The sequence below is a fragment of the Ahaetulla prasina genome, chromosome 1, assembly GCF_028640845.1.
Source record: "Ahaetulla prasina isolate Xishuangbanna chromosome 1, ASM2864084v1, whole genome shotgun sequence".
Lineage (NCBI taxonomy): Eukaryota > Metazoa > Chordata > Lepidosauria > Squamata > Colubridae > Ahaetulla > Ahaetulla prasina.
This window is the reverse complement of record NC_080539.1, coordinates 154133374-154152049: the sequence shown is the minus strand read 5'-3', so window position 1 is coordinate 154152049 and position 18676 is coordinate 154133374. Positions and strand designations below refer to the sequence as shown.

At 38.4% G+C, this 18676-nt stretch overlaps 1 protein-coding gene across 2 annotated transcripts; it reads right to left on the bottom strand.

Moving 5' to 3' along the window:
• Nucleotides 1-3832: 3832 nt before the first annotated feature.
• Nucleotides 3833-16972, bottom strand: C1H2orf50 (chromosome 1 C2orf50 homolog). 2 transcript variants are annotated; one of them, XM_058164411.1, is made up of 4 exons: nucleotides 16345-16972; nucleotides 9130-9288; nucleotides 7211-7250; nucleotides 3833-4481 (listed from the first exon to the last, which is right to left on the bottom strand). In XM_058164411.1, exons 1-4 carry the CDS (start codon nucleotides 16404-16406, stop codon nucleotides 4290-4292), a joined length of 453 nt encoding a protein of 150 aa, XP_058020394.1. In that variant the 5' UTR covers nucleotides 16407-16972; the 3' UTR covers nucleotides 3833-4289. The 2 variants fall into 2 exon arrangements, with proteins under 2 accessions (XP_058020394.1, XP_058020393.1); XM_058164410.1 differs by lacking the exon at nucleotides 16345-16972 and having other exon boundaries at nucleotides 9130-9398.
• Between the last annotated feature and the right edge of the window lie 1704 nt (nucleotides 16973-18676).

Here is an 18676-nt window from a genome sequence, read left to right as displayed (position 1 = left end):
TTTTAAAAAAAAGTTTATTCCAATTTCCTGGCATCATTAAGTGTTGCTTAAATCTATTTGCAGCCCTCAGCATTTTCCTTAAGAGAGCAGCTTCAATTCCTGAAACCACCATCTGCAGCAAGGAAGCCTTTTTTACTGTTTCCGGTGTGCTTATCGAGCATGCTCAGAAATCACCTGCCATCTTGGGTCCTTCTGTATAATTTAGAATGAGCAGGAAGGGATCTTGGAGGTATTCTAGTCCAACCCAGGGGTGAAATGCTCCCAGTTCGGACTGGATTGTCCGATCCGGTAGCGATGGCAGTGGGTGGTCCGAAGAACTGGTAGCAAAAATCCCTGCGCACCCCCATGCCCAGCTGAGCTGCGTGATCATCAGAGGGTGTTTTTTTTTACTTTTAAAAGCATTTTTTCTTCAGCCGAAAAAATGCTTTTTTTTTTCAGATCTTTTTTTTTTTTTAAATATACTTTATTGAACTTTTTTACATTAAAAGCATTAAAAAAGGAAAAAGAAAAGCTTATATCATTTAACAGCTATTTGTGGTGTTTTTCATCTGACAATAATCCGTGCAATAATGACAAACATTAAATTCTACATATTTGTATTCTTATTTTATCTATTGATTATGTTTAGTAACTAAATATTCCTACCTCCTTTCCATCCATCCATACCACCATTCCCATATACTATAAAATACTGATGTCTCTTTACCCTTCAGACTCAGAGTTAGTTTGTCCATTTCAGCGCAATTCATAATCTTTTGTATAATAAGTCTCTCTGAGGGCACACATGGCTGTTTCCAACATTGAGCAAAGGCCATCCTAGCAGCAGTTAATATATGTAGTATTAAATATTTTATACTCTTCAAGTATTTTTTTTTTTAAATCCCCAATAAAAAAAAGTTCAGGTTCTAGAATATGGAATATATCCTAAACCACAGCAATTAGATAAAATTTTACTAGGGCCAGACAAAAAAAATATTACCCAAATTTATAAATACTTGCTAGAAGTAGAATTGGAAGAAGAAGTAGTGAAAGGATGTATGATTGCATGGGGCCAAAATATTGGACATAACATAAATTTATCAGATTGGGAGAAAATATGGAACAGAAATTATAAATTAACAAAATCAGCAGCATACAAAGAAAATGCATATAAAAATGCTTTTAAAAGGAAAAAAAAAAGCCTCTGATGATCGTGTGGCCCAGCTGAGATCGTCTGAACACTTTAAAAGCATTTTTTCTACAACCTCTTCAGCCGCAATAGATAGTTGGAAAGATTGGAGGCCGAAAGATGATATTATTAGGTATGTTTAAATAATAGGGTGATTGGTACTCAAATGGCGTATTGTGACTTTGAACAACCAAATAAAGAAGGATTGTGTCTTAATATAAACATGTGTATTAACACTAGGATTAGTAATGGTGGCCTGATTAGAAGCTAGAGTAGAGGTAGAAATAAGAAATAGGGGGAATGTTAGCAGATATAATTTTTATATATTAGAATGTAAGTAATAATTAGATGAGAAGATTAGAGGTTGAAAGATGGTATTACTATGTATGCTTAATATCATTGGCATTAAAATGGAATATTGAAATATTGAATAACTACTCTAAAACAAACATGTATATCAATACTAGGATTATATGTTTGATTAATGTAACTACTACTACTACTACTACTACTACTACTACTACTACTATTATTATTATTATTATTATTATTATTATTATTATTATTATTATTATTATTATTATTATTATTGCTGTTTGTATCAAAATGAATTATACTCAGAGGCCACACTGTTCATGAATTGATATTGATGTATATTTAAAAATAAAAATCCAATAAAACTTTTTTAAAAAAGGTAAAAAAGATGCTATCAAACTCCCAGGTTTTCTGGAATCTTAGATTAATTCAGGTTTTATAAGCCCAACCTTTAGTTCAGGGCACTTCAAATGTCAAAGATCTTGAGTAAAGTATATGCTTTTCTAAATTGCCAGACCAGCAACAAATGAATTGCCCTATATATAAATACCCATCCTGGTTAGATAGACATTACAAAGCTAGATAGATTCCTGATCTTGATCAGCATATATGAACTAAAAAAAGAGAAGAAATCAGACTAGAAGAAGGCCAAGTTAGTAAGCACAGGACAATTTTATTTCATGCCAGTTGCCAAGTTTTCTAACAAATGTAAATGTTCTTCATTGCCGGAAAGTATTGAAACTTGAATATGATGGGAAAAAGATCTTTCTGGTTAGCCCAAGGATTCCTGAATTATTCTGACTGAAAGCTACTTAAGCTATCAAGGACAGGAGCAACCTATATATTGAGGGAAGGTCATTCCAGAAGTCAGGTCCTCCAGCAGCAAAGGCATGCCTTCTAGGACCCCTTAGGTAAGGTTGTATTGTTTCAAGGAAGGGACCTAAAGAACACCTATCCTAATAGAGTATGGCAGGTAGAAATAATTGGAGAAAGGTAGTGTTGCAGATAATCCAGTCCTGAGTCATGTAAGGCTTTTAGATGATAATCGACACCCTGATTTACACCTGGAAAACACCTGGGAACAAGTGCAATTTATAAAATAGTGGTGTTGCCTGGGTGTGGGTGTGGGTATTGGGGTGGGGATGTATTGAGCTATGCTCATCAATTCACACAGCACTGCATTCCAAACCAGTTACAGCTCCTGTAGTATCTTCAAAACCAGCTCCATATAAAATGCATAGCAATAATCCAACCAGGATCTGGCTAAGGCAAGAATGACTGCAAGTAGGGCTTCCCAATTCAGGAATAGGTACAGCTATACAATTGGCACAGCCACAGCATTAGGCAGCCTAGTCAGAGAAGCGGCTCTGAACTAGGTTGGCTGCAGGAGTGGGATTCTACCTGTTCGGACCAGTTCGGGCGAACTGGTAGCTCCGACAATCGGCTGGGAGCAAACCAGTTCGCTCTGACGATCAGGTCAGCTCACTCACTCACTCCTGCACTTTACTTACCTTTATCTTCTCAGCTGATTGGCGCAGCAGAGCAGATTGCCGCGCATCAGCTGTGTTACTCCCAAGGGGTAACACAGAAGGTTAGTATTTGTAAAACTGTGCATGCACGCACAGCATGCGTTAGGCGTACGTGTGTGCACGTAAAGCACACAATCACCGAATCGGTTGTTAAACCAGCAGCATCTCATCACTGGATAGCTGGTTTAGCTGCAACAATTCAAATTGACCCCTAACACTCAACCTCACAAGTAAGGTCTCAAAACTGGCTATCTGCAGAGCAGTGCCTGTCGTGTCCCACTCCTCCGCTGACGGCCGGGTCAGGGAAATCCGAATCAGGTATGCCTCTGCAGCTCTGCCAAAGTCCTAGCAAAGTCCTCAAGGCAGGCAGGAGACCAGAAAGTGACTTCAGCAAGATATGTTTAGACTTTGCCTGACTCAGAGACTGCCAGAAAGCAAATCCTTTATATAGGCCATGGGGTATGGCTCCATGACTCAGCACTTATCCAGGCCTGCTCCTCCCTTCCTTCTGTTGCCTCCGCCTATCAAGTCTTCTGACGCGAGGGTCACTCCAGTCGGCAGCTGTTGGTAATAAACCTTCCTCAGGCTCACATGCTGTGGAGGAGGGGGAGGGGTCTAGTTGCTCCGTTTGCCTGGGCATGGAGCCAGAGCTGGGGGCTGGAGGTATTTCTTCTTCTTCAGCCTGTCTGGGCATGGAGCCAGGGCTGGGGGCTGGAGGTATTTCTTCTTCCGTGTTCGGAAGCAGATAAGAAGACCCCGGCTGAGGTGAGAGTGGGCAAGACACAACAGTGCCTCTGACAATCTCCAGGGTGTTCTGGATAACGCCTCCCTTCTACCCTGCCCCTAATCCATATGCAAAAGCCAAATAGATACATTTAATGACCAGCTAAGCCTTTGCAATGTATAAACAGGTCAGCCCTGTCAACTGCAATAAAATTTCAGGCTTAATTTTGGTGGAAGAAATACAGTTTTTCTACAGAATGAAAAAAAAGAAAATGGACCTCCATACAACCTCATGCAGTTTATGCTTTCAAGACTGGGATGCAGCACCACTATTTTCTAAACACTGAAACTGTAAAGATTAGTGTTTATGTATGACCATGTTCAAGGATAATATTAGCAAACTTTGCTATCAACTTTAACTTGCTAAATATCATCGCTGATCAGTTTGCAGAAGAATTAAGTCTGAAAGGGTAAATGTACAAAGTTTTTTACATCAATCCTATTTCAGAAAGTACAGATGAGCACTTTTTTAACAGCAAGATTTCTATTTAGTTTTAGGAAGGCTGGAGTTCTTTCTCAGTTTTTGTTTTTCTTCTTCCATAATTGAGGAAATAGTCCATTTTTATCAGTGTTTTACCAAGATCAGTGTTCATTCTGCTGCCAATAACGTGGTTGGTGGTATTGGGAATTTTGTCCGAAAATATTGATATATATTCAGGGAGTTGGGCAGACACTTTTTTCTTGCCCTAAAAAATATAATTCAGTTATTTATGTGAATAAAAGTTTAATAAGAAATGCTTCTAATGCCATATTGCACATAATCAATTCCATTGGGAATTAGGAAAAATTTCAAGAATAAACACAGTAACATTAGAAATATGTTACTGGAGCAGACCAAAGTTCTGATAACTCCAGGATTTAGCTATCATAACAAAAACACATGGATAATTCTGGCTTTCATAACATTTGTTATAATCATTCTGGAAATTACCTCGTTTAAATGGCTTTTGTATCTGTCTGTATTTTATGATAATAACCCGAAGTCAATTTTATCTTGTATGAAAAATTCTGCGGCTGTAAGCAAACTGCTAATCCAGTTAATTAAAAAACTTTGCAATACAAAATAATCACTGCAATAAAAATAATACAATAATGGACGTGCCTTTTAAAGGACATTTAGCAATATTTTAAAACGCAGTTCACTCAACTCTAATGCAATACTTTTTATTTAGTCATCTGTATGGCGTTATCCAAAGCATTCAATATTTCATAATTCTAAAATACTTTTGAAATATTATTAATGCCTGGTTATTTATTAACTATTCCTGTCTTAAAGCACAGGTCATTTGCTCAGAATCAGAATGACTGGCTGAGACACATTGAATTCACTTCTTAGGCTGTGTAGATGCTAGTTTTTAGAGATGAGAGACAGAGAAAAAAAGAAACCCTGCTTTTCTTCTAGCATGAATAATAGTGGGCAGCTTCCAGATCTTGTGATAATTTCAGAAAGAAGAGGAAAGAAAAGGAAGTTTTGTCCTCTCCATGGACAGAAGCACAGAAAATCGCTCAACCCAACAGAGAACCAAATGAGATATTGATCTGAAATGTAAAATGTTCCTATAAAACTAGGCTTAATGTGTAGAAACCAAAAAGGATGACAAGAAATCATTGGCAGTGAATAGAGGATATATTCTTGATTTCAAAGCTGAACCATTCTAACTTTGTAAAACTGTTTCAGATTTCAAGAGCCTCTCCCAGTGTAAGTTTAGTTGGTGAACAGAACAACCCAATTCCAAAATACCTCCCAGTTATTACCAACATCTTGCTGAGATCATCCTCTTCTCTCCACCCCAATTTCTTTCTAAGCTATAAATTGCCTGATTTTCCTTAGAAAAATGCTGTTTTGCAACATTCATTCAAAAGTCAGGAACATTAATATCCTTTTTTTCTCTCTTTGAAGTTTAATGATTTCATTCCCTCAGTCTCCAGGGAAATATTTTCCTTGCCTCTCCAACTTTCTTAAGTTTTTTAAGTCCTTGGGTTTTGTTTCCATTTTGCCTGGTGTAAATTGACTGAGATATTAACTCTGTGTGTGCGTGTGTGTGTATGTGCTTTTCCCTCTCATCTCCAGAGCTAATAAGTTATTTTGTTTATTTTTATTCAGGAAAGAACAAAGGCTTTCCACTCTGGGTTTTTTTTTTCCTAACCCCAGAGGTGATTAAAAAAAAAAAGATAGTGATCAAAGCCCATTAAAAAGTATGTCATGGCAACCTTAAAAAGGGGTGGAGCTTCATTGTCCTGGTCATGGCTATCATCTTGAACTCTTTTTTTTGTTAACTCTCTGAAAATGCCCCTGCCCAAATCCTAGGCAGCCTTACATGAAAAAGGAGCAGGGGCTGTAGAAGGACAATAAAGTCGATCGTTGATCATTTGGCATCCCTCTTCATTTTTGCCTTTAGAGGGCAATGGATCAGGGGTGAAATCCAGCAGGTTCTGACAGGTTCTGGAGAACTGGTAGCAGAAATTTTGAGCAGTTCGGACAACCAGCAAGTACCACCTCTGGCTGGCCCCAGAGTGGGGTGGGAATGTAGATTTAGAATAGAATTTTATTGGCCAAGTGTGATTGGACACACAAGGAATTTGTCTTGGTGCATATGCTCTCAGTGTACATAAAAGAAAAGATACCTTCATCAAGGTACAACATTTACAACACAATTGATGATCAATATATCAGTATAAATCATAAGGATTGCCAGCAACAAGTTATAGTCATACAGTCATAAGTGGAAAGGGATTGGTGATGGGAACGATGAAACGATTAATAGTAGTGCAGATTCAGTAAATAGTCTGACAGTGTTGAGGGAATTATTTGTTTAGCAGAGTGATGGCCTTCTGGATTTTGTAATATTCTTCCCCCAGGAATGGGGTGGAAATGGAGATTTTGCAGTATCTTTTCCCTGCCACGCCCACCAAGCCACACCCACCAAGCCACGCCCACAGAACTGGTAGTAAAAAAATGTGGATTTCACCACTGCAATGGATCATAGTGATAGACCTATGCAAAATGGAAACAATGGAAATCTTTTTTATTCCCTGAAGGCTACGTTTGAAGGAGAACTTGAGCTATCCATGAACAGTTTTTCGGGGAGATTTTCTTTATATATTTCCCAATTCAGAGAATGGCAAGAGAACCGTCCACATTTTGTGCTGAGCCTTCACTGGATAAGAGCATAAGCTGCTTTTGTGAATCAAGCTATTCCTGCTTGATTTTATCTGCTCCATGATAAAATTAAGCCACTGTCTAAAATGATAAATGAACCCACCAAGTGAAAAGCATCATCACCTCTTCATCCTTGACCATTTTGAACTATGACTATGTTAATCCAGGATGAATATATGATATGAAAATAAGGGAAAAATATTTTTTCAAAAAATGTCAGTATACTTTTAACATGCATATTTGGTTTTAACTTACCAGGGGATCATAGTCCTTTAGGAAACTCCAGTTCTGATACCTTCAATGTAAAAGGGTAACATCTTTTATGATTGTGAGTATAATTGTACCAAACAAACAAAAATTTAAGTGAATATCTGAAGGCCTAAAAGAAATGCACAACGTTAGAGCTGATTCCAGTCCACATAGATAGGTAGGTAGATAATCTCTAATTCTTAACTAGTGCAGGATTTGAATGAGGTGAATCATACCTTATTTATTAGAGTTTATATTGCTATTGATTTAATCTAGTTCTTGTAATCACAAATTTATTAATCATTATAACCACAACACCAGCGTTTAATGAATATATAAAGTACATATGTATATTTATGCATTTGTATATTCTGGTGAACTTGGAATGTATTTGTAATTTCAGATTTGTTTTATTCTTTTTATATTTTCATTTGATGTGGGGTTTTTTTTTTGTGTATGTGCTGAATTATTCATGTTTATTTTATATTGGTTTGAAAATGGACATAAATATGTTTATGTATATATGCATATGTGTGTGGACATATGTATGTGGATATATGTGCATAGATATCCATGCATATCTAGGGATTGTTCAATTTCTTCCTCATTGTTTCTGTCCCAAAATGTCATCAGCCAGTAGCATAGTCCTTCAAGATGAAACGGAGCAGAGGAATTATGATGTAATTTTAAGTAAAGAGGATAAGGTATGAAAGTATTTACAGGTAGTTCTTGATTTACAACCATTCATTTAGTGACCTTCGAAGTTACAATGGCACTGAAAAAAGTGATGTAACCAGTTTTCACATTTATAATCATTGCACTATCCCCATGGTTATGTGATCAAAATTTAGCAAATTAGCACTTAGCAAAAGGCATGTATTTATGACAGTTGTACAGTCATAAATATCATATGATCCCCCATATCATATGATCCCCAGTCATGATCATATGATCCCCAGCTGTAGCTTTCTCAGCTGGCTTCTGACAAGCAAACTCAGTGGGGGAAGCCAGATTCCCTTAATGACCACATGATTCACATAACAACTGTAGCCATTCACTTAACAACTGTGGAAAAGATCCTAGAATGGGGAATAACTCACTTCACAATTGTGTTGCTTAACAATGGAAATTTTGGGCTCAATTGTGGTTGTAAGTCGAGGATTACCTGTCCAGGGCGTGTCAAATGTTTCAACTTTCAATTTCCAAACATTAGGAGTGGTCAAAAATTGTGACATGCCTTAGGGTTTGTAAAGATATTTTGGTTGCTTTAATATAATTTAGTTATGCTTGGTAAGTAACTACATAAATATCATAACTTTTTAAACATTTTTGTTTCATTGTATAATTACTGCCTTTTCTTCTCCTCCCCCCCCCCATTTTCTACCTCTTCTCTTTCTTTTTAACTATCACTTTTTAAAAAACTCTTCTTTTTTTCTAAGTTTACATTGCTTTTATTCTGTAAAAGTCATAGGCAAGGCTAGCATTACACAGATCAGCACACATGTGCAATCAAACTTGAACAGTCATATCAAAGCAGGGGTGAAATCTACTTACCTTCCCTACCGGTTTGGAAATGCGCCATTGTCACATCCTATTTTTGACCGTCTGTGCATGAGCAGAGGGTTAAAACCAGCGATGGGATTCAAATAATTTAACAACCGGTTCTCTGCCCTAATGATTTCTTCCAGCAACCAGTTCACCAAACTGCTCAGAAAGTTAACAACCGGTTCTCCCGAAGTGGTGCGAACTGGCTGAATCCCACCACTGGTTAAAACCATGAAGTAACAACGTCTGGGCTGCTGCTGCTACTGGTTTGCTGAACCATGCGCCACTGGCGCTACCAGCTCACACGAGCTGGACAGAACCGGCAGGATTTCATCGCTGTATCAAAGCTTTTAAGATAGACACACTCCCAAATTACTCACCAATATTTGGTTGCCTTCCTCTCAGCCTCCACAGCCTCTCTCCAGATCTTGTCTTGTTGGACCTGGTCCCTCTTGAGAGCTTCATGCTCTTCTCCACAGATTTTGCTTGAGGCCTTCCCGAAGTTCTGGGAGGTAACAAGTGGGCTTCTTCCAGACCTGCTGCTCAATGAAAGCGAAGAATATGAGGCTAAATCTCCAGCCGAACTGGTTGCTGGTAACGGATACCCTGTTGATATGGTGCTTCTGAGTTCATTTGTTTTGCTTCCCATTGTATAAAGGGTGTTTATAATACTTACAATTGGATCATCCCAGGGAAAAAAAAAGTGTGGGAGAGCATTAGCTAGAATGCGGTATGCTCACCAATTCATCAATTTCTCACCCAACGTTTTGATATAAATATTAAATGAGCAAGGGAAATGCATGATTAATTTCTGAAGTTTCCTAAGCGGTTTTGGATTTTTGAACAGTTCGCATTGCACAGGAACGTGAAAGAAGTTTCAGTGAATTAAAAAAAAAAAAGCCTCAGGGACTATGAAACAGTGACTGGCTATCTGCATATATATGTTCCGCAAATAGAAATAATATTTCTTTGTTGTTTCCAAGGTCCATACTGCATCATAAAGCTTTCTGATCACATAACAACAGTCAATGACAGGTAAAGGGATTTTACCCTTTACTAAAAGGATTTTTTCCCCCTGAATTGCTCAGCTTTTCCTGCAGAGCTGAAACAAAAGACACAGGGAGCCTGGATTAGCCTGTGTTTACTGTCTCCATTGGAGACCAGACTACTTGCTATGAATATTCATCATGGACAGAAGGTGTGCGCTCAATAAAGACAACTGCTGAAGGGCTTGGCTAAAACTTTAAGTTGCTGCTAATCTCCTCCTCCTCCTCCTCCTCCATGTTTTTCAACTTCCGCAACTTTAAGCTGCATGCACTTCAACTCCCAATATTGAATTAAAGTTGCCAAAATTGAAAAACACTGCTTGCATCTGTACAAGCAGACTTACCCCCATAGATGCAAGAAAATCCACTCTTCAGTCTTAGATAATAGAAATGTAGAGTCATTTTAATTTCAAATAATTGGTCCCTTTTAATACTTTAAAGCAGGGGTCTTCAACCTTGGCAACTTTAAGACTTGTGGACTTCAACTCCCAGAATTCCTCAGCCAGCTTTGCTTTGCTGGCTGAGGGATTCTGGGAGTTGAAGTCCACAAGCCTTAAAGTTGCCAAGGATGGAGACCCCTGCTTTAAACAATACAATTAAAAGACAAACAGTGGTAGATGTAAGCATTTCATATTGACTCATCAGTACCAACATTACAATAACGCGGTTAAAATCTAGTCATTGGTTGCACAAGTTATAGGCTTAAATAATGTTCTTGCTAGATTTCATATTTTAGGCTGATTTTAACCACGTTACTGTAATGTTGGTACTGATGAGTCAATACGAAATGCTTCCATCTACCACTGTTCATCTTTTAACTGTTATCATTTTAATTCCCCAAAACACATTGTCCAATTTAAGCAGCATGGTGGCCTAGTGGCCTAGTCAAAAATTTGGCAACTCCAAATCTCAACCAACAAATGCTCTGTCTTACACATTGGAAAAAAGAACCAGAACACTAAATACAAGCTAGACGGACATGACCTTGTGGATGACCCTCACTCTGTCAAAAACCTTGGAGTTCTCATATCAAATGATTTAAGTGCCAAAGCCCACTGCAACTACATCGCCAAAAATGCATTGAAAGTTATAAACCTAATCTTGCGTAGCTTCTTCTCCGGAAAGATTACACTACTAACCAGAGCATACAAAACATTTGCTAGATCAATTCTCGATTACAGCTCATCTGTCTGGAACCCACACTTCATATCGGACATTAATACGATTGAGCATGTCCAGAAATATTTCACAAGAAGAGTCCTCCACTCCTCTGATCGCAACAAAATACCTTATGCCACCAGACTTGAAATTCTGGGTTTAAAAAATTTAGAACTACGCCGCCTTCGGCATGACCTGAGCATAACTCATAAAATCATCTGCTACAATGTCCTTCCTGTCGAAGACTACTTCAGCTTCAACCACACAATACACGAGCACACAATAGATTCAAACTTAAAGTGAACTGCTTCCAATCTTGATTGTAGAAAATATGACTTCAGTAACAGAGTTGTTAATGCCTGGAATGCACTACCTGACTCCATGGTCTCATCCCAAAATCCCCAAAACTTTAACCTAAGACTGTCTACTGTTGACCTCACCCCATTCCTAAGAGATCTGTAAGGGGCGTGCATAAGAGCACCAGCGTGCCTACTGTTCCTATCCTAATGTTTCCTTTAGTTGTATTCAATTTGTGTGTCTATTTCATGCTTATACTTATATATACTGTTTACTATGTGTTTGACAAAATAAATAAATAAATAAATAAATAGTGGTGAAGACTGTAAAAATTATCTGCTATGAACTCTGCATAGCATCAGAAAGGGCATCTGGCCAATAAACGCTCGGCTCCATCCAGTTCCCCTGATGCCCTGACTCTACTGCAAATTAAGGCATTACAGAGTCGTAAAAAGGAAGCTTTTATTTTAATTTCCCCAAAACACACTGTTCAATTGTTTCCTGGAGTTCCGAGGAAGCGGATGTCTGAAACATGGAGACTAGGACAGAAAAAGAGCTGCATTTGCCAAAGCATATCCTCACAAAATCTTTCCCAACATGCACGTGTTGAAAGATGTTTTCATGTAGACCTTGAAACTTGTTTGTGAAGGGAAAAGTCATACGAGACTTTCAAACAGCCTCTTCTACAACACTCACGTAGATAAACTTCCTACTAATTGCAAACAGCCCAAAATTGTAAAACAGATCTTGGCCAAAAGAGGGTGGTGTACGACAGAGAAATCCATGCTGACTTCTAAATGAATTTCTCAGTGTCTTTTACAAAAGGTCTCTACTGTATAATGCTAACTTTACATTCATACACAACACTTGCAAACTTATTTAAAGCTATTTCACACTATGAGTCAATGATGGTCTTGAGTCTGGTCTGGAAGCTACAACTCAGTACTAAATTCTGTTATTTTTCTACTCCTAAGGGAGGGGGTCTAAAATGCCCACATGTTATACCAGTGTTAACAGGTCTCTAACTAGTAAATCACATTAAAAGTGTTGGCATAAGTAAAGCCTTAACTAATTCAGGATCAACATATGTGGAATAACGTCTTGGTTTATATCTGTTTAGGGATGCGGCTTAGTGGCTAAAACACTGAGCTTGTCGATCGAAAGATAGGCAATTCAGCAGTTCGAATCCCTAGTGCCACGTAATGGGGTGAGCTCCCGTTATTTGTCCCAGCTTCTGCCAACCTTGCAGTTCAAAAGCACATAAAAAATGCAAGTAGAAAAATAGGGGCCACCTTTGATGGAAGGTAACAGCGTTCCGTGTGCCTTTGGCGTTTAGTCATGCCGGCCACACGACCACAGAGACGTCTGCACAGCGCTGGCTCTTCGGCTTTGCAACAGTGGTGAGCACCACCCCCTAGAGTTGGGAATGACTAGCATAAATGTGCGAGGGGAACCTTTATTTTTACCTTATATCTGTTTCATAGGCACTTTTACTTTTCAGAGGAGACCCTGTTCTTCATGCCATGGGCTACTTCTTGGCAATGACAAAGGGCAACTTTCCACACGAAGACCCCTGGAATAGCCTGCCTGCAGGCTAGTAAGCCTTGTGCCCATGTTGATGTGGTTTTGTCAGACTTGTGGGATAAACCAGATAGGAATCAACATCAGATGAACTAATTCTACCTTACTGTAAAGTTACATTGACAGGATTTTGCAAGTCTCAAAATACAATTCCCTCCCCCTCCCATCTCCTTTACAGCATGTGAAACTAGGGAAGGTCTCTTCTGAGATTCTTGCTCATCCCATTGTGCAATTGTGGGCTATGCTGTAACTTATCTGACTGCTCCCTTGGCACTGTCGCTTCACCCAATTTCCCAAGGTGTTTCCCATATAACATTACAGGGTAACACGCCTTTTGTAACCCAGATTTTGTAATCTGTGTTGATTTTCTCCAGTCTCACTCTTGTTTCAGAAAAGCTAACACTTAAACAAGTACCATACAACATAACAATCGCAATAAAAGCCACAATAATAACATTTAAACAATGGAGCCAAGAAATATACAGTATGCAACCCTAGAGCAGAATTCACCTAATATCCCAGCACCAGAGGGAATAAATCAGTCTTTCAAATGTTTCAGAACATGGCTGACATTATCTTTTAATACATTGCTTTTACCTTGTTTCTTTTAAAAAGTTTTTAGAATTTGTAAATTGCTTTGGGATGCTCTGTAACGACAGGTAGTCCTTGGCTTACAACAGTTTGTTTAGTGACAGTTCAAAGTTAGAACGGCACTGAAAAAAGTGACTTATGACCGTTTTTCACACTTATGATCATTGTAGCATCCCCACACGTATGACCATTGCAGTCACATGATCAAAATTTGGATGCTTGGCAACTGATTCATATTTATGATCGTTGTAGTATCTAGGGGTCATGTGATCACCTTTTGCAATCTTCTGACAAGCAAAGTCAATGGGGAAGCCAGATTCAATTCACAACCAGGTTACTAATTTATCAATTGCAGTGATTTACTTAACAACTGTGGCAAGAAAGGTTGTAAAATGGGGCAAAACTCAAATGTCTCGCTTAACAACGGAAATTTTGGGCTCAATTGTGGTTGTAAGTCGAGGATTACCTGTATCAATGTTATAGAACAACTATTGATTAATAAATAAATGTCCAAATTTATTGCCTGAATGTTTTATTTAATGCTACTTTACTAAACCAAATTTAGATTGACTTCAATATTGTTTTATCTATTATAGCTATAGGTAATCCTCAACTTACAATAGTTTCCTTTAGTGACCTTCCAAAGTTACAACATCACTGAAAACTTACTTACAACTATTTTTTCACCCTTACAGCTTCCCCATGGTCATGCGTTCAAAATCCAGATGCTTGGCAATTGACTCATATTTATGACGGTTGCAGTGTCTCGGTGTTATGTGATCCCCTTTTGCGATCTTCTGACAAGCATAGTCAATGGGGAAGCCAGATTCACTTAACTGTTGCTAATTTAACAAGTGCAGTGATTCACCTAACAACAGTGGCAAAAAGGTCATAAAATGGGGCAAAACTCACTTATGACTGTAACTTTGTTGCTTGTATCCTTACGATTTATATTGATATTGATTGTTTCCTGATTTGCTTATTTGTACCCTATGACTATCATTAAATGTACCTTAGAATTCTTGATGAATGTATCTTTTATGTACACTGAGAGCATATGCACCAAGACAAATTCCTTGTGTGTCCAATCACACTTGGCCAATAAAAAATTCTATTCTGTTCTATTTTATTAACAAATGTTTCCCTTAGCAAGAGAAATTTTGGGCTCAGCTGTGGTCATAAGTCGAGGACTACCTGTATTTATCTATCAGCTTGAAGAATGATCCAATTGAGACACTTCCAAATAATCCCAATGAAATAAAGTCACTTTCATAGCAAAGCTATCAACCATCTCCAACAGAGCATGACATTGCTGTTTGTTGTTGTTAGTTGCAAAGTCGTGTTCGACCCCCATGGACATCGTTCCTCCAGGCCTTCCTATCCTCTACCATCCTCTGGAGTCCATTTAAGCTCACGCCGACTGCTTCAGTGACTCCATCCAGCCACCTCTTTCTCTGTCGTCCCGTTCTTCTTTTGCCCTCAACCTTTCCCAGCATTAGGCTCTTCTCCAGTGAGTCCTTCCTTCTCATTAGGTGGCCAAAGTATTTGAGTTTCATCTTCAGGATCTGACCTTCTAAAGAGCAGTCAGGGTTGATCTCCTCTAGAACTGACTTGTTCGTTCGCCTTGCAGTCCAAGGGACTCGCAGGAGTCTTCTCCAGCACCAGAGTTCAAAGGCCTCAATTCTTTGGCGCTCAGCCTTTCTTATGGTCCAACTTTCACAGCCATACATTGCAACTGGAAAAACCATAGCATGACATTGAAAGACTACAATTCCCATCCGTTTAGTGTAATGGATTAAGGCACCAGGTTGGGAATGAGTTCAAGTCCCACCTTAGCCATAAAAGCCAGCTAGGTGGCTTTGGGTCAGTTACTCTTTCTCAGCTGAACTGACTTCACAGTTGGGGGAGAAATAGGAGAAGGAAAGTGTTTGAGTCATTTGTAAAAATAATAAAGATGGGAAATGAATAAACAAACAAATTTCTAACCATCATTGATTTAGCTAGTATGTCCAGTGTGATGTGGGACCTTATATATCTAACAGGAACTAGTTTGTGGAATGCCTAAATGACACTGTAGAGCTCATTTTAAAAGAGCTTGAATTCAGCATTGTATTATATTATCTTGTAAGTATTCTGCCTTTAAGTACGCACGTGCATTCAAATCCTTCATGGAAATATGCAGTTTTTATGAGGCTTCATAGGAGTGGGATCCTGTTTCTGATATTCCATGGACTTACCTTCTTACTTTTCTTGAACATAATTGTTCTTCAGGATGTCCATCTCAGAGGAGTCTTGGTGTGCCCACACGCTATGGCACTGAGCTCCTGAGTCAGAGAATCTCCATATCCTGCCTGGTAATTTCTACGAATAGCCGACTATAAAATATTCTATAAGTTCTGTTTCTAAAGTTCAGAGTTATTTGAACAAGCATGTATTTAAGAATCCTTTTAGGCTGCCTTTCAGAATGCAAACCCAAATAAAGCAGTGCAATTATTAGTTTCAGACTGAACAGAATCCGGAGTTAATAACAGAAGCATGTTACATAAAGATTCTAAAAAACGAAAACAGAAACCAGCAGCTATTATAGCACCACCAAAAAATGACAAATTCATTTTTAGGACTTTCCTACTGGCCTGCAATATTCTTTTTGTGGGTTGTTGTTTTTTTTTACAGCTTTTCTACTGCAAGCATCAAACAGTATTGCGATTCTGAGATTACACAGCCTGGACCTGTGTCTGCAGAATTCCGGGCTTCAAATTGTAAGTCAAATACATCTGAGAAATGTAAGTACCCCTGAAGAGGTTTGTCGCTCTGCCTTCCATCCCGTGAGAACAGCCTGTAGGGCGTTTTGAGCAAAATTCTATGCAAAATCTCAGTGCCAACAGTCACTAATAACGTATGGAAACCAATGGTTGAACGTACCTCCTCGAGTGAATTTGAGGATCCAAATCCTTTGCCTTGGAAAAAGGACTTGGAAAAGCCATATTGAGGGAAAGTTACTTTGCTCCAAGGAGTCAGAGAAACAGTGTGTTTCCCCAGACACACTCTTTGCCAAGAATAGCAATTGCTGGTTGGCAGAAGAATATACCATGGTAACCTCAGCTTCTGTTTACAGTTCAAATACACTTCCATTGGTTGACGGATCTATGGGAGCTTTTCAGGAAGCCTTCTAATTGCTTCAGCTGCAAATCCCTTGAGATGGGGACAATGCAATATTTCTTAATAAGCCACTTCGATTGTCACCAAACAAAAAAGACACATTGCAATCAGCAAGCATTACAAAGTTCATTAGTACATGGCAGTTTTTTAATATATATATTTTTCTTACATGAAGGAAAGGGCTGCTTTGTATGTGTGATTAAATTTGGGGGAAGGATTTTCAAAGGCAGATTAGGGTTGCCACATCCATGCCATTAGACTAATCTCATTCCCTACATGGGACTATCCTGGGGAAAGATGAGGGGGGAGCAGAACATTCCACCCAATCAGAGCTCTTCAGGGGACAGTAAACTTAACTAGGTAGGTGAGAAATCAACTTTTCTTTTAACCCAAAAGAAACTAAGAGCAAAGTGCCCTCCCCACAGTCTATGGCATCAAACATTCAGTTATTTTCTTTTGGATTCTAAAAAAATAGGATAACTCAAAGTAGTATTGTTCCACTAAGATTTAAAAAATGAATGTTGTTTTCATTTTCTGGAACCTATTTAATTATTTATTCAACTCAATCAATGACTCTGGGCAACTTACAATTCAAACTATTCAAAACTAAATTCAACTCCCCAACACTATGAAATCTCATTTCATTATATTGTTAATATCCTCCCAGATTGCATGTAAATAACCAAATACATAAGCTTTTTAATTTTTGTCATTGTACGTTGCCTTAAAGACATTCTAAAAATACATACAAATAACGGCTATTGTCTGAATTGGGAATCTGATGTTTGGGTTTTTTAAAGTCTGTCTTCTACATGCTTTTATCAGTCTTGTAATAATTACAAGAATAAAGTGAAGATTAATTTTTATATTCAAGGAAGACAGGGAAAAAAATGAACTGATGGAGAGAATGTATCCTTTCCTTTCCACTCTTGTCCTTTGCTTATGTATTTTCCAGGCTTCTTTTCCAAATAGGCAATTGATTAAATAAGGAGGAGCAGGAGGAGGAGGAGAAGAAGAAGAGGAGGAAGAAGAAGAAGAAGAAGAAGAAGAAGAAGGAGGAGGAGGAGGAGGAGGAGGAGGAGGAGGAGGAGGAGGAGGAGGAGGAGGAGGAGGAGGAGAAGGAGAAGGAGAAGGAGAAGAAGGAGAAGAGGAAGAAGTTGTTCTCTCTCTCTCTCTCTCTCTCTATCTATCTATCTATATATGATGACAATGAAGATTCCTTTATGGCATTAGATGTAAAAGTCATTTATTTAAAAAAAAATTAAGATGTGTTGACAGTTGTTTGCTAATCTCACAGTTGTTTGGTGAAGCACAATAAAGTTTGTTATTGATATACGCTTAAAGAAAGCATCTCAGCAAAGTTTGTCAGCCTTTGGACAATAATACTTCTTTGGAGAACTTGGTGCTCTCTGTGCTTGATTGATATACTGAAAGAAATGAAGTACTGTGTCACAAAGGGAGACATTCAGGAATAACATCTAGGACAGGTAACAAAAGTAACAGCCAAAAGGGAAAAAAAAACAGCCTCAGGATTCTTCAGCATTTTCATTCGATAATTATCCTTGAGAAGGATTTAGGAACTGGAGCTGAGTCCATACTAAGTAATCCATACTTCCCAAATATCAGATGATTTCAGTATAAGCAGAAATGCTCATCTGCTAGAATTAAACTGGGTATTCAGAAGACTGAACAACACACTCCATAAGATCAGTAGACAAATTAGTAGAGCCAAAATGATTCCAGGAAGGATTTATTAAAAGATAGAACACAGAATACCACTGGTTATCTGCACCCTCCTGCTCAAACTGGTCAAATGCATTCTTCATAAGCTACATCCCATACTGGACAATGACACTACTCTTTTGTTGTGTTGTCACACAGGGAGCAGTGGTTTAGTTAGCGGGTTTATTAATTTATTAATATTCCCCAGCAACTCCCTTCACCAAAAACCCAGAACTGTCCCAATTAAGTCCAGCCACAGGCAGACCAATGCTAGCCCACACAGCAATCGCCAAAGAGTCCACAAGGCACTTGAAAGTTTCCCAGTCAAAATAAACCTACCAGGTAAAATTAAATCCACAATACAAGAGGGTTC

Bases quoted from the DNA above. Each gene is read 5' to 3' on its own strand.
- C1H2orf50 (XM_058164410.1), bottom strand. From the start codon at position 9,398: ATGGGAAGCAAAACAAATGAACTCAGAAGCACCATATCAACAGGGTAT. The intron at 7,251-9,129 runs GTGAGTAATTTG...TTTACATTGAAG, and splicing joins AGGAAGGCAACCAAATATTG to GTATCAGAACTGGAGTTTCC. The intron at 4,482-7,210 runs GTAAGTTAAAAC...TATATTTTTTAG, and splicing joins TAAAGGACTATGATCCCCTG to GGCAAGAAAAAAGTGTCTGC.